The sequence below is a fragment of the Eretmochelys imbricata genome, chromosome 2 (assembly GCF_965152235.1).
Source record: "Eretmochelys imbricata isolate rEreImb1 chromosome 2, rEreImb1.hap1, whole genome shotgun sequence".
NCBI classification, from domain to species: domain Eukaryota; kingdom Metazoa; phylum Chordata; order Testudines; family Cheloniidae; genus Eretmochelys; species Eretmochelys imbricata.
In genome coordinates this window covers 64,849,183-64,861,491 of record NC_135573.1, presented here as the reverse complement: position 1 = coordinate 64,861,491, position 12,309 = coordinate 64,849,183, and the positions used below count along the sequence as shown (strand labels likewise).

At 39.4% G+C, this 12,309-nt stretch overlaps 1 protein-coding gene across 1 annotated transcript in view; it reads left to right on the top strand.

Annotated features, from left to right (window-relative positions):
* The window catches only part of CHD7 (chromodomain helicase DNA binding protein 7), a 117,206-nt gene that overhangs the window by 91,670 nt on the left and 13,227 nt on the right, over window positions 1-12,309 (top strand). Inside the window, exons 15-24 of the mRNA XM_077810226.1 lie at window positions 3,256-3,466; window positions 4,139-4,334; window positions 4,564-4,731; window positions 5,043-5,222; window positions 5,571-5,681; window positions 5,763-5,968; window positions 6,639-6,838; window positions 7,406-7,565; window positions 11,386-11,475; window positions 11,951-12,054. Coding sequence (XP_077666352.1) covers window positions 3,256-3,466; window positions 4,139-4,334; window positions 4,564-4,731; window positions 5,043-5,222; window positions 5,571-5,681; window positions 5,763-5,968; window positions 6,639-6,838; window positions 7,406-7,565; window positions 11,386-11,475; window positions 11,951-12,054 — 1,626 coding nt within the window. The remainder of the gene's footprint in view (window positions 1-3,255; window positions 3,467-4,138; window positions 4,335-4,563; window positions 4,732-5,042; window positions 5,223-5,570; window positions 5,682-5,762; window positions 5,969-6,638; window positions 6,839-7,405; window positions 7,566-11,385; window positions 11,476-11,950; window positions 12,055-12,309) is intronic.

Here is a 12,309-nt window from a genome sequence, read left to right as displayed (position 1 = left end):
AGTTTACCAAAATAAGTCCTTTAATTCTAGAGAAGAAATGCTTCTAATTCTTGCCTTCTGTAACTATCTGAGCCTCAGGTTTTATCCTGTTGATCAATAATTAACATCTTTGCACTTATAACAATGACACAAGTTAATTGTAATTCTGTCTCAAGATCTTACAATGGATATACAGCAGCTTTGCATCGCTATTCTGTGGAAAAACTTATAGTTTATAGCAGTTGCAAGATCTCAAGAGTGACTGTCACCACTGTTGTGCAGGCTATTCTTTTGATATTTTGCAGTGTACACAATTATGCAAATATTGTGACTCCTTAGGTCACCAGGTCATGTTTGGTACAGTAGGTATTGACTAGAGTGATGTGTAATATTTAAGGGGAAATTAAGAACACTGTATTTTTAGAGTTCATGAAAGCTTCTGCGAACATGTTCCGTTGCATATGAAGGTTTTGGTTTGTGTGTGTGATTTTTTGTTTATTTTTTCACATACCCCTCTTCCCCCCCCCCCCACCGGGTCAAACCAGGGCATTAACCATCTTGCATTACGTGAGGTGTCCCATGTAAATTTTGAGGCAGCTTTTCACAGTATTTTTAAATTGTGTTTAATAGTGGAAATTTTATTGTTGAAGTCACATGGTATTTCTTATGGTTCCTTAGTTGGGTGAGCATATTCCATGTGGAGTCAGCAGAAACTATTTTGATTCCCCTAATCTCAGGGAATGGCTGCATTTTGTATGTGTTCTGAGACAGACAAAGCAGTGTCTGTTTTTCTAGAATCAAGAGCAATGGGTTTTCCCTAACAACCACGCTCAAGGACTTATAGATCATACCTCTTCCCCAGATCCTGGAGAGCCAGTAGCAGAATGTGACTCTATGCTGATCCTTGCTGCGGTGTTGTGGGGCATGGTGAGAGGGCTTAAGCATTCTCTTGCCCTCACAACATCATGTGCACCTGGAAGTCATTTTTGATCGGCGAGTGTGAGAGCACTGGCCTACCCGATGATCCACAAATCCCCCTTCTCTCACCCACCACCCAAAAATTAACAACCTGAGGCTGAGTGGGGGGAAAGAAAGTTGGTGTTACTGGCTTACAGTCAGCCAAAGATACCAGATACTTCTCCCCAAAAGAAATTACCAAGTAGGGATAATGAAGACTATTGGAGGGTGAGAAAGATTGTTTGAGGGGCAAGGTGGGTGCATTCTTTGATCCAGTTTGTTGGAGATGGGTTGTGGAAAGGGTAAATTGTGTGTTTGCAGAGGTCTGTTATGGAAGTGGTGTGATCTAAACCAAACTCTGGCTCTTTTGAGGTTCCTCAATCACTAGATTTGTTCGTAGGTTTGCTATGGTGTGGCTAGCGTAGTATGTCCTTTTGTATGTAGCTTGGTTACATATTTATATGTAGAGGTTTGCATGATTTTGTGCATTTCATAGTAGTACAACTTGAGTGTGATCAGAGGAAAACTGTGGGTGAGACTAAATAATGTGATTGAAGTAATACTCTACATAAGCTGGCTGATAGTCTACAGTAGGCTTGGGGCATGAGTTCAGTAAAGTATTTGACTCTCGTAGCATATAGGTCAGGATGGCTGCACATTTTACAACACTGAGAAGGGATTCTAGATGGAGACCAGGCTGGAGGATATGTCTAATTCTACTGTTCTTGCCTACGTTTATTATACTTTTTTAATGAGACGTCATTCTTGTGCAGTATTTAGGCCATAAGGATCAATGATTAGTTAGTCTGGTGGGCAATAGTCCAGCTGTGTGCTTCAGCTGAAGATGCTTATGTTTGTGACAAATTTCGCATACACTTTCTCATGTGAACTCTGTTCTGTCAATCCTAGTTGTCCAGGTTGTTTGCTGAGCAATGCAGATCTCTGTCCAGGTAACCTGGCCTAAATTCTATCATATGTACTCTATCCTTCTTGTTTAATATAGAGCTGTCAGACGTACGGGAAATTTAGTCACTTCAGTTCCTGTTTCTTGACTTGGGCTCATATATAGGTGAGAGAGTTCACATTACAACAGATGTGGATGGACTGCTGTGGTTCAGTACACCGACTACATGTATGTGAGTGCCCTAGAATCTAGGAAGGGAACTCAAACAAACAAAACCAAATATAACATGTTTTGTCTCTGTTACCCTCGCTCACGTTGTGCAAGACAAATGTCCAAGATGGTCCATATACAACTCTGAAATATATAATTTAAAAAACAGCTTTTGCTCAAAATTTCAAAGAGGAAAAATGTCCATTGTCCAGAAGCGTCACAGAAATACTATTTCTCAGGCATGGAATTACCTGAAAGCAAATTGTGAAAAATGCCCTTTGTGAAGCTTCTTGTGCACCTGAAAATAACTATCTGATATGCTTTTAGTGGTCTGTTCTGTTCTTAATGGGCAGGTGTCCACATAATAAGCCCCCTATTTAAAATGGCATTCTTGTTGGCAGCCTCACAAGAGAGGTCAAAGAGAGAATGGGAATGAAACTTGAAATACCTTTTGTCCCTTGCAGTCTTTCTTAACCATAGCAGTCTGAGATGGAAAAGAGTGACTAGAAAGTGAGTGAATGAGTGTGTGGCCGGGGTGCAGCGGGGGGGAGCTTCTGCAAACTAAGCAAACACGAAGGAATACGTATAGTGAGAGGAAAGCTAAATAGAAGGTAAAACAAAATAATTTCAGAGCTCTTCGCTTTTCCAATTAAATATTTTGTTGTCTGAACTTGGGCTCTGTGAATGCACTGTGGCAGTAGCAGGCCTACAGCTTTTACTCTTTGATGTTTGATTATAAATATTTGTAAAAAGCTAAATATAATTTCTTAATACTGTAATGTCTGAATACTCATCTTTCACACTTACATTTATCTGTTAAATTTCTTTTTTCTGTCCCTTAAATATCTATTTTAAAATGGTTCAATCAGTGTCTGGTCTGCTGCTTTTTTTATACAATTTCTGGCTTGACAGTTTCTTGTTGAAATTCATGTATTACTCATAGTCAATATTCATTTACTTGGAAGGTGTTTTCTCCTCATCTTTTTCTGTTGAAAGCTAAGATCCCTTTTTTCCGTGTGCGCGTGCATGTGTGTATATATTTAGTTTTAACTAAGCTAATGTATTTGTGTAAATGTTTATGCACATAATACTTAAAACATTCCTGGGGCTTATACACAGGGTATTGAAGGAAAGCTCATGGTTTTGTTTTTTTTTTTTTAATAAAACCTTTACGGTATTCGTGTATTGCTGTCCAATCTTTGCAGGTGCTGAAGAGAAAATTTTGGAAGAGTTTAAAGAAACACACAATGCCGACTCTCCAGATTTTCAGCTCCAGGCAATGATCCAGGCTGCTGGCAAGCTAGTACTGATTGACAAGCTGCTGCCAAAATTGAAGGCTGGTGGCCACAGGGTGCTTATCTTTTCCCAGATGGTGCGCTGCTTGGACATACTGGAAGACTACCTCATTCAAAGACGGTGAGAGCAACAATACAATACAGTTCTAAATAAATTGTATTTTCCTCACTGGCCAAAGTATTTAACCTGTGAGTGATCTATATGGTAAAAGGATGGAACTCAGACACTTAATAATGTTACACATTTAGCCAGATCATTAAGGAAAAAAGCATACCTGTAATTGCAAAGGAGTATGGTATTTCTTAATGGGCAAGTGCAAGTGATCTCTCAGAACCTTAATGGACCACCTTTCAGTTGACTGTTCAGGTAAATTGTCCATCTGAAGTTTAGAGTAAGAATGTCGTCTGCCTCTAGCTAGACAGTCTCTTTTGGGTGAGAGCTGTTTCTGCTGTGGAAGTTGCTCAGAGGAAGAGAATAGAGTATGTGTTTCACTTTTGCACACAGTTAATTCAAGACTCGCTCTCTACTTTGCTGAGACAGTGGGCATGGAAATATCTTTTATTGGACCAACTTCCTTTGGTGAGAGAGACAAGCTTTCAAGCTACATAGAGCTCTTTTTCAGGTCTCTACTTTGTTGGAATTCTGCTGACCTGGTAGTCATGCTAAGATTTTTCTTAAAAAAAAAAAATAATAATAATAATAATAATAATAATAATGTTGGAAGATATGATGAGAAAGCTAGTGATGAGAAAGTGATGGTAAAAGTCTGCTTATAACACAACTTTATTTCAGGTACCCATACGAGCGAATTGATGGTCGAGTAAGAGGCAACCTTCGTCAGGCAGCTATTGACAGGTTTTCCAGGCCTGATTCTGATAGATTTGTTTTCCTGCTGTGTACAAGGGCAGGAGGTTTAGGCATTAATCTTACTGCTGCTGATACCTGCATCATTTTTGATTCAGACTGGAACCCCCAAAATGACCTCCAGGTAATATTGCAAGAGGCAATTCTTGTTAAACATTTTCTTTAGTTTTCTGCAGTGTATTTTTCTACCCAGTTAGGAGAAAGTCTGTTGTCTCTCAAATTTCAAGCTTAATATGTTTTTATATTTAAAAAAATTTAATTTGAGTGCTTAAAAGAAACATACTAAGTTCTAGGCATTGACTTTTAATTTCTGTGTAACTTGTAACTGAATATTTCTTTTTATACTTCTCTAGGCTCAAGCTCGATGTCACCGAATTGGACAGAGCAAATCAGTGAAAATCTACAGGTTGATCACAAGGAATTCTTATGAAAGAGAAATGTTTGACAAAGCTAGTTTAAAGCTTGGCCTTGATAAAGCTGTACTGCAGTCAATGAGTGGAAGAGAAAATGCTACAAATGGGGTGAGAATATGTTCAGATGCAGACTTCCAAAGGCATAAATGTATCCTATTTCTTGCTTACTGTAGCTTTAGTTAAAGGAAATTGGGATTTTTTTGACTGTCAATTAGCTTTAGAATAGATTTACCTTTGTTTTTACTGTTCTTCACAGAAGATAAGTGCAACAAGTGTGAAAGTTTTTTTTATTGATGAACAAAACATTTTAGAAGTTTACAATTTTTAAGGAGTAAGTAAAAGGCAAATTGTCTGGCTGTGCTATGAGATGTAAACAATGACATATCCAAGGAGATTGTTTCTCTCCTCCGAAATTATAGGTACAGCAGCTTTCTAAGAAAGAAATAGAAGATCTTCTACGAAAGGGGGCTTATGGTGCTCTTATGGATGAGGAGGATGAAGGGTCCAAATTTTGTGAAGAAGACATTGATCAGATTCTCCTAAGGCGAACACACACAATTACTATTGAGTCTGAAGGGAAAGGCTCAACATTTGCTAAGGTGTGCTTTGAAATTTGAAGAAAAAGTTGATAAAATATTACCAAAATAGATGAAAATAGTAATAAATGTGTTTTATGCATTAATTTAGCTTTTAGATTTACACTGTCCAACTTACTGTTGGCTGTTGATTGGACAGTGAGTAAATCTCCATATAAATATATATTGGTGTTTCAGTATGTCCAGTTACTATGTTTTGATATCTCCATAATGTTAGCTTTAAGGAGCACCTCCTTTTGCTTTTATAATATATATATATTTTTAAATAGTTGCATTTACAACTGAAAATGGAACATTTTTCCTGGTGATATACAGTAAAGAACTCAATGTGGTGTTTTTCGTATTGTCTAGGCTAGTTTTGTTGCATCTGGGAACAGGACAGACATTTCCTTGGATGACCCCAATTTCTGGCAGAAGTGGGCTAAGAAGGCTGAGTTGGATATTGATGCCTTAAATGGAAGGGTGAGACCTTTTATACAAGTTCATAATTCATTTAAAAGAGGATTTTTCTGAGTTTTCACGTTCTTTTCACTTTTGTTTTAGAACAACCTAGTTATTGATACACCAAGAGTAAGAAAGCAAACCAGGCTGTATAGTGCAGTCAAAGAAGATGAATTAATGGAGTTTTCAGACCTGGAAAGTGATTCTGAAGAAAAGCCCTGTACAAAGCCCCGTAGACTTCAGGACAAATCCCAGGGTTATGCAAGGAGTGAATGTTTTAGAGTGGAGAAGAACCTTTTGGTCTATGGGTAAGTAGAAGGCATCTGAATGGCTATGTGAAAAATACTTGTCTTTTTTTACATCAGCCCGAAGAGAGCTGTGGATAAATATTCTGAAGTGTGGAAGTCTTATAATTTATAGTCAATAACTAAACCATCATCTAGTATTGTACTGAAATCCTGTTTTGCCAGTTGATAAATTGAATGCAGAACTTCTTATCTCATGGTGGATAGCCCAGTTTGAATTCTTGTGTCTTCACAGGCAGGCAGCTATACGTGGCTACCATCATGGTGGGCTTCATAGTCACTTTGTCTCTTTTTCTAGAAATATTGCATGTGATTACTATGATTGATGTATTTCAGGATCAAACTAAAATTGACTCCAAATCATTCTGGGGTTCAAATCCCTCTTCATACCTTATTGGAAACATCATTGTTAGACATATGTACTTTATTATCAGTATAATTTAATTTCAGCGTTTACGAGCAGTGAACTTATTGCCTGCTCTGTAAAATAAGCATTCTTAACTTTCCAGTGCTGGAAGTTGGATTTCCTGACATGATGTGCAAATGCAAAATACATTAATGCATATACAACCCATACAACACCTAACCCACCTGGCACCCAGGGGTTAAAATGAAAATCTCAAATGGAAATTCCAGTGCCAGAACTGTGTTCTTGAGCATATTTTTCTCGTAGTTGGGGTCGGTGGACAGACATCCTCTCACATGGGCGCTATAAACGTCCGCTAATGGAACAAGATGTGGAAACCATCTGCCGGACAATCCTGGTATATTGTCTTAATCACTACAAAGGAGATGAAAATATCAAAAGTTTCATCTGGGATCTGATCACTCCAACTGCAGATGGACAAACACGGGCCTTGGTTAACCACTCTGGTATGTCTACCACCATACCAGTGACAGTGCTATTGTAGGTGGGGGAACCCTCCTGCAGTTGTACTACGTACTACTTTTAAACTGTAGCTCACACTACACCTTATGTGCGGGGGGGGGGAGTGGCGGTGGTTCAGTGGGTAGTACTCTTCCTCTGAGTCGGAAATGAACAAATACTCCAGCGTGGTGCTAGAGGGCATTGGGCTGCAGGAGGTGCTGTCTGTCAAATGAGACATGAACCATAGATCCTGACCACCTGTGGTCATTCGTTCCCATGGCAATTTTCACAAAAGCAGGGAATTTAACCCCATTATCCTGGCCAGATTTCACTTTGAGTAATTGCACTCTTCATAGCTAAATTCTTACCGTAGTTTCAACTGACTTTGGTATTCAAAATCTAATGTACTAAATTCTTGTGTTGCTATTCATTGCTAGTTGTCATGTTTCACGTCAGGGGGGCCTGTGGTGGTGGTTAGTTTTTATATCAGTTTGTCAGTAATGCACTTTGGGATTCTTGGGATCAAACTACTGCAATTCAGACTGTGAGAAGTGTTGCGGGATGTTTTGTAGGCCTATCTGCGCCAGTGCCCAGGGGAAGGAAAGGCAAAAAAGTGAAAGCCCAGAGTTCACAGCCAGTGCTGCAAGATGCTGATTGGCTGGCAAGCTGTAATCCAGATGTCTTGTTTCAAGAGGACAGCTATAAGAAACACCTCAAACATCACTGTAATAAGTAAGTGTGTTTAATTTATAGTGAACTTATAGTTCTTAATATGTGCGAGAACATTCATTTGGGTATCTTTAATACAACCACAGGACCACATAGTGGGGCTGTAAATTGTTGTATGTTGCTGTTAACTTTTGATGAAGCATCACATCAGTTCAGATCAGGCCTGGGTGACTGGATATAATCTTTTAGGTGGATGATTGGCTCTAACAAGGACATTTCAGGAAGAAAGTTTGTTTTGTTCACTAAGCAAGAGAGATTCTTCATTATTCCCAACATGGCAAAAGGAGGAGTGGATCCTGGCTTTAAGACAGCCTCTCCAACAATGTCTGGAATCTCAGGGCTATCCAAAACTGTCCTGATGCTAATAGTTCTCCACAATTCTTTTTTCTTTCTCCTCCCCGTCTCCCAGACTCATAATCACATCACCTTTTCTTTGAATCCCTTTATGTGGGTTCTTGGCCCTTACCACACCAAACTCCTAGTCCCCAGTTTTACATCTCACCCGCCTCTCACTTTCTCCTACTCTCCCTCTTGCACCTTCTGTTGTACCCAAACATCTCTTCTCTGTAGTACCCAAATATCTGTTCCTTTTGGCCCCTTCTCAGTTTTGCTGCTCTCTTTGCTTGGAACAAAGTTCAACTTCTTGCCTCCCAGGCCTCCGCTTCCTTGTTAATCCTTCTTTAAAATTCAGCCCTCTGGTAGTTGTTCCAATCTTACTTTTCCCATCAAAATCACAACGTCCCATTCCTTCCTGAATCATTCTTCCAAGTCTAGTCTTTCCAAATCTGCAGGGGTAGAGGCTGTCCTATTGGGTTTTTTTTGTTTTTTTAAAATCTCTGTATATTTTGGTACTATGTAAATGTATAATAGGAAGGGACCACCTGAATTCTTTTTGCTTTGCTTTTGTAGCATCTTAGACTACATCTACACTTACGGCATCATGCAGAGTACAGATACTACATGCAGCTACACGCCAGAGTGAAAGGCAGGCTGCATCCAGACTTGTCACTGCAGAGTGTAGCTACGTGCTGCAGCGAAAGGCTTCTTTCCCTGCTGCCAGAGCCTTTTGGGCTGTAAGTGTAGCTGTAGCTTTAATAGTTGGGTATTTTGTCACTATTCTTTTTTATCGTATGCTGGTTCTCGTCCACATCTCAGCTATACCTGTTCTGTCCCAGACTTACAACAGGGTTCCCAAACTTTGATCAAAGACCTTGGACCTAATTCTCCTCACCTAAATAAATCTTCTTGTTTTTGTACTGTTACTTTAGCACATGGATATCCATGAATGTTATATACCCGCATTGAAGTTCCACTCAGAGCTTTGTATGACATATGTTGCATGTCGTCTTACTACTGTCATGCTATTTAAAATAAATAATCAGTACTGAAAAGATATTCTTTGGGCATGTCCTTGGAAGATATTCCTTGGACATGCCCAAAGAATATCTTTTCAGTACTGATTATTTATTTTAAATAGCATGACAGTAGTTTCTTGGACATATTAGGTGTGGAGTGGAGGAGAAGGGGAAAGGCACTTAAGTTAGTTATCAGTTATTTTCAAGATGTTTGCCATGCTAAGATGCCGTTTCTACCTACTGATGAAAATGAATAACAGTATGCAAGTCTGTGGCCTCTGATTCTTCTAAACTGTCACTCAAATCCACTTCGTACCTTCATTTGCCCTTCAAATAACTATTTAATTCCTGGTTTCAGAGTAGCAGCCATGTTAGTCTGTATTCACAAAAAGAAAAGGAGTACTTGTGGCACCTTAGAGACTAACCAATTTATTTGAGCATAAGCTTTTGTGAGCTACAGCTCACTTCAGCGGATGCATGTGGCTCACGAAAGCTTATGCTCAAATAAATTTCTTAGTCTCTAAGGTCCCACAAGTGCTCCTTTTCTTTTTAATTCCTGCATCACAACCGTCCATTTCAGCCCCCAAATAGATGTCCTGGCCCCTTTCTACATCAATCTATACATCAGAATCCTAGGCTTCAGTAAATTGGTATCGTAACACATTTAATAATATCAGGAAAGCTGATGGCAGCACTGGAACTAGGGGAGCTGCCGCGCCCCCCCCGGGTTTGAAGTCATATCCAGAGCTCACAGCACCCCAACTAAATACATTGTTCCAACTCCAGAATGGCAGGTCATTATGCAGGATCATTTTCAGTCCCAGTCTTATCCCTTCCCAGATTTGCAGGGGCTGTAGAGGCAACATGTTTAGCTCTGGGTGAAGTGGAGGAAGCTTGTTGCTGACTTGAATGACAAGGATGCTGGGGTGGGAAGCAACCAGAACGGGCTCTATAAGGATCAACATTCTGTCTTTCTCTGTGACAATTGCATGCCAGTTTGGTGCATAGGACTTTTGAAAGGGGCAGTGGCATTGCCTGATGAAACCCATGTTTTTCTCTACTGTCCTCCCTCTTTTCCCCTCTTCCCTTCGTACTTGGCTTGATACAACAACAGCTATTACCATTTTGTCAATATTATGGCACTCAAGATGATGCAGTGCCTATGCAGTCATATGTACATTTCCATGCATGAGCCTGGGAGTGGTCCTTTACAGTGCAAGGATGATGTGAATGCAAGGGTAAGTGGGTGGGAACAGTCTGACACCTGTGTACAATTTTTTAAGTTTTTGACACAAGACTCCAACTACAAAATTCCAACTACAACGTACCCCTTGCTACCGTCACAGGACTTCTTTAAATCACATACCCAAAACTGGGTGTTTGCTGCTGCTCCTAATTGCTGGTGAGGTGCTCTCAAAATTGGTGGTGGTTTGAAGTTTTCACATGCAACCTGGTAATCAGATTTCTGCCTCTCTGATCACCCTCACTACTCCAGGAGCAGCAGCAGTTCAACAGTTGGTGTGATGACTAGATTCAGCTTGAGAGGGTGGGCTGAGCAATCCATTGTAGTCAGCATTGATGTTACTTCATTAATTGGGCAGCAGGGGGTGTCTTTATTGGGTAAATGTAGTTGAGCACATTTTCCAGGTAGATTTTTGCTGTAAGGAATGCTTTCCTAGCCATCTTGAAAATCCAGTCCCTGCCATTTCCAGTTGTCTAAACTTTGACTGTGAATACTTGATAATGGTTCAAAAATTATCTGTAGCATTTCAGAGATGAGACAGAGGAAACCTGAATAACTAAAGTTCCATGTTCTACAAGCAGTTATGTAGATGCACAGGTAAAATAAAATAGCAGTCTGAATACGAAAGTGTAAAAATAGCTAATATCTCCTAAGGGAAATGGGTGGGATTTTGGTTTTTTCATTCTCTGAAGCAAAAAGTTGTATAATCTGAAAAACCTGACATTCCATATTGAGGGTTTATGGTAAGGTAGTAAAACCAGATTTTATATCTCGTTTATTCCTACAACTTCTGATGTGCTTCCAAAAATGGTATTAAGGCAGCAGCTGAGGAAATTTTATGAGATAATGAAGCAGAACAGTTACTGAAAGCCATCTGCTCAGTTGTTTACAAACTTGCTTCAATACTTCAGAGGCAGTGGTAGAGTACGTGTTTAAACTTCACAAGCTGCACTAGGTAGAACTAAATGAAATGCGCCTGGACTGGGTTGAGCTCGATCCCTCTCTGTGCAGTGTAAGCGGTTGCCAGGCAGGCCTGTTGGAAGCCAGCAGAAAGCACCACACAGAGGTGATTATGTGCCACCATCTGTCACGCTTCAAGCCTACCATACAGCATGGCTAATCAGCCTTGGCAGGATGATGGATGAACAGCAGCAGCTGCCAAAAGCCACTGTTGGCAAACAGTCCTGAAGTTAAGAACTTTTTTCCCCTCTGCCTTCCTCTCCAGGGTCCTGCTGCGTGTCCGCATGCTGTACTATCTAAGACAAGAAGTTATAGGGGACCAAGCAGACAAGATCTTAGAGGGTGCTGACTCAAGGTTAGTGCAAGTGCAGGCTTATTCTTTGCTTTGTAACACGGAATAATATAATCTGAAAATACTGTAATGTGATATTTAAAGACCTTCATAATCCATCAATTTACACCTCCATTTTCAAGCAACTTGATAAATCATTAAGTACTGGATATTTGGGGGCAAAGGGTGACAAATGGGATTTTGAACTTTCTTTATATTGGAGGATTATTCATTCACTGCTTAAACAATGAATATATTTTTAAAGTTAACATTAAAAAGCTTAAATGAATTACATTTGGACAGTCTTTGAGCATTACACCCCAAAATTCCTACAATTGGACCATTTTTTAAATTATTTTCAGAAATCTTGATTTTAGATTTGTTCCAAGAAATGTATGTTTGCAGAATAGTTTTAAACACGTCACTTTAATGCATATGGGTGTGTGGTGCCTTGTCCTCCAATAGTCATTTTTTAAAAAATGTATACCTGTCTTTACAGTGAAGTAGATGTGTGGATACCTGAACCATTCCATGCTGAGGTTCCTACAGACTGGTGGGATAAAGAAGCAGATAAATCCCTCTTAATTGGAGTATTCAAACATGGTAAGTGATGTCTCACTCTGAGCAAAATGTAGTTGTAAGGCTTTCTGTGTGTAAAACTATTCAGTCATAATATTAACAAGTATAGTTCCAAAGAACTGTTGGCTTCTATCTCCTTTTTTCCCCCTTGTATTAAAAAATCTAATATGAGTTGTAAATATCAGATGCTGTTTTTAAATGTTTGCAGAACATTTGAGAAGAAAACATTACTTTCTTGGCTGTAAATAAAACAAAACCATATTTGTTTTAATAATAGCC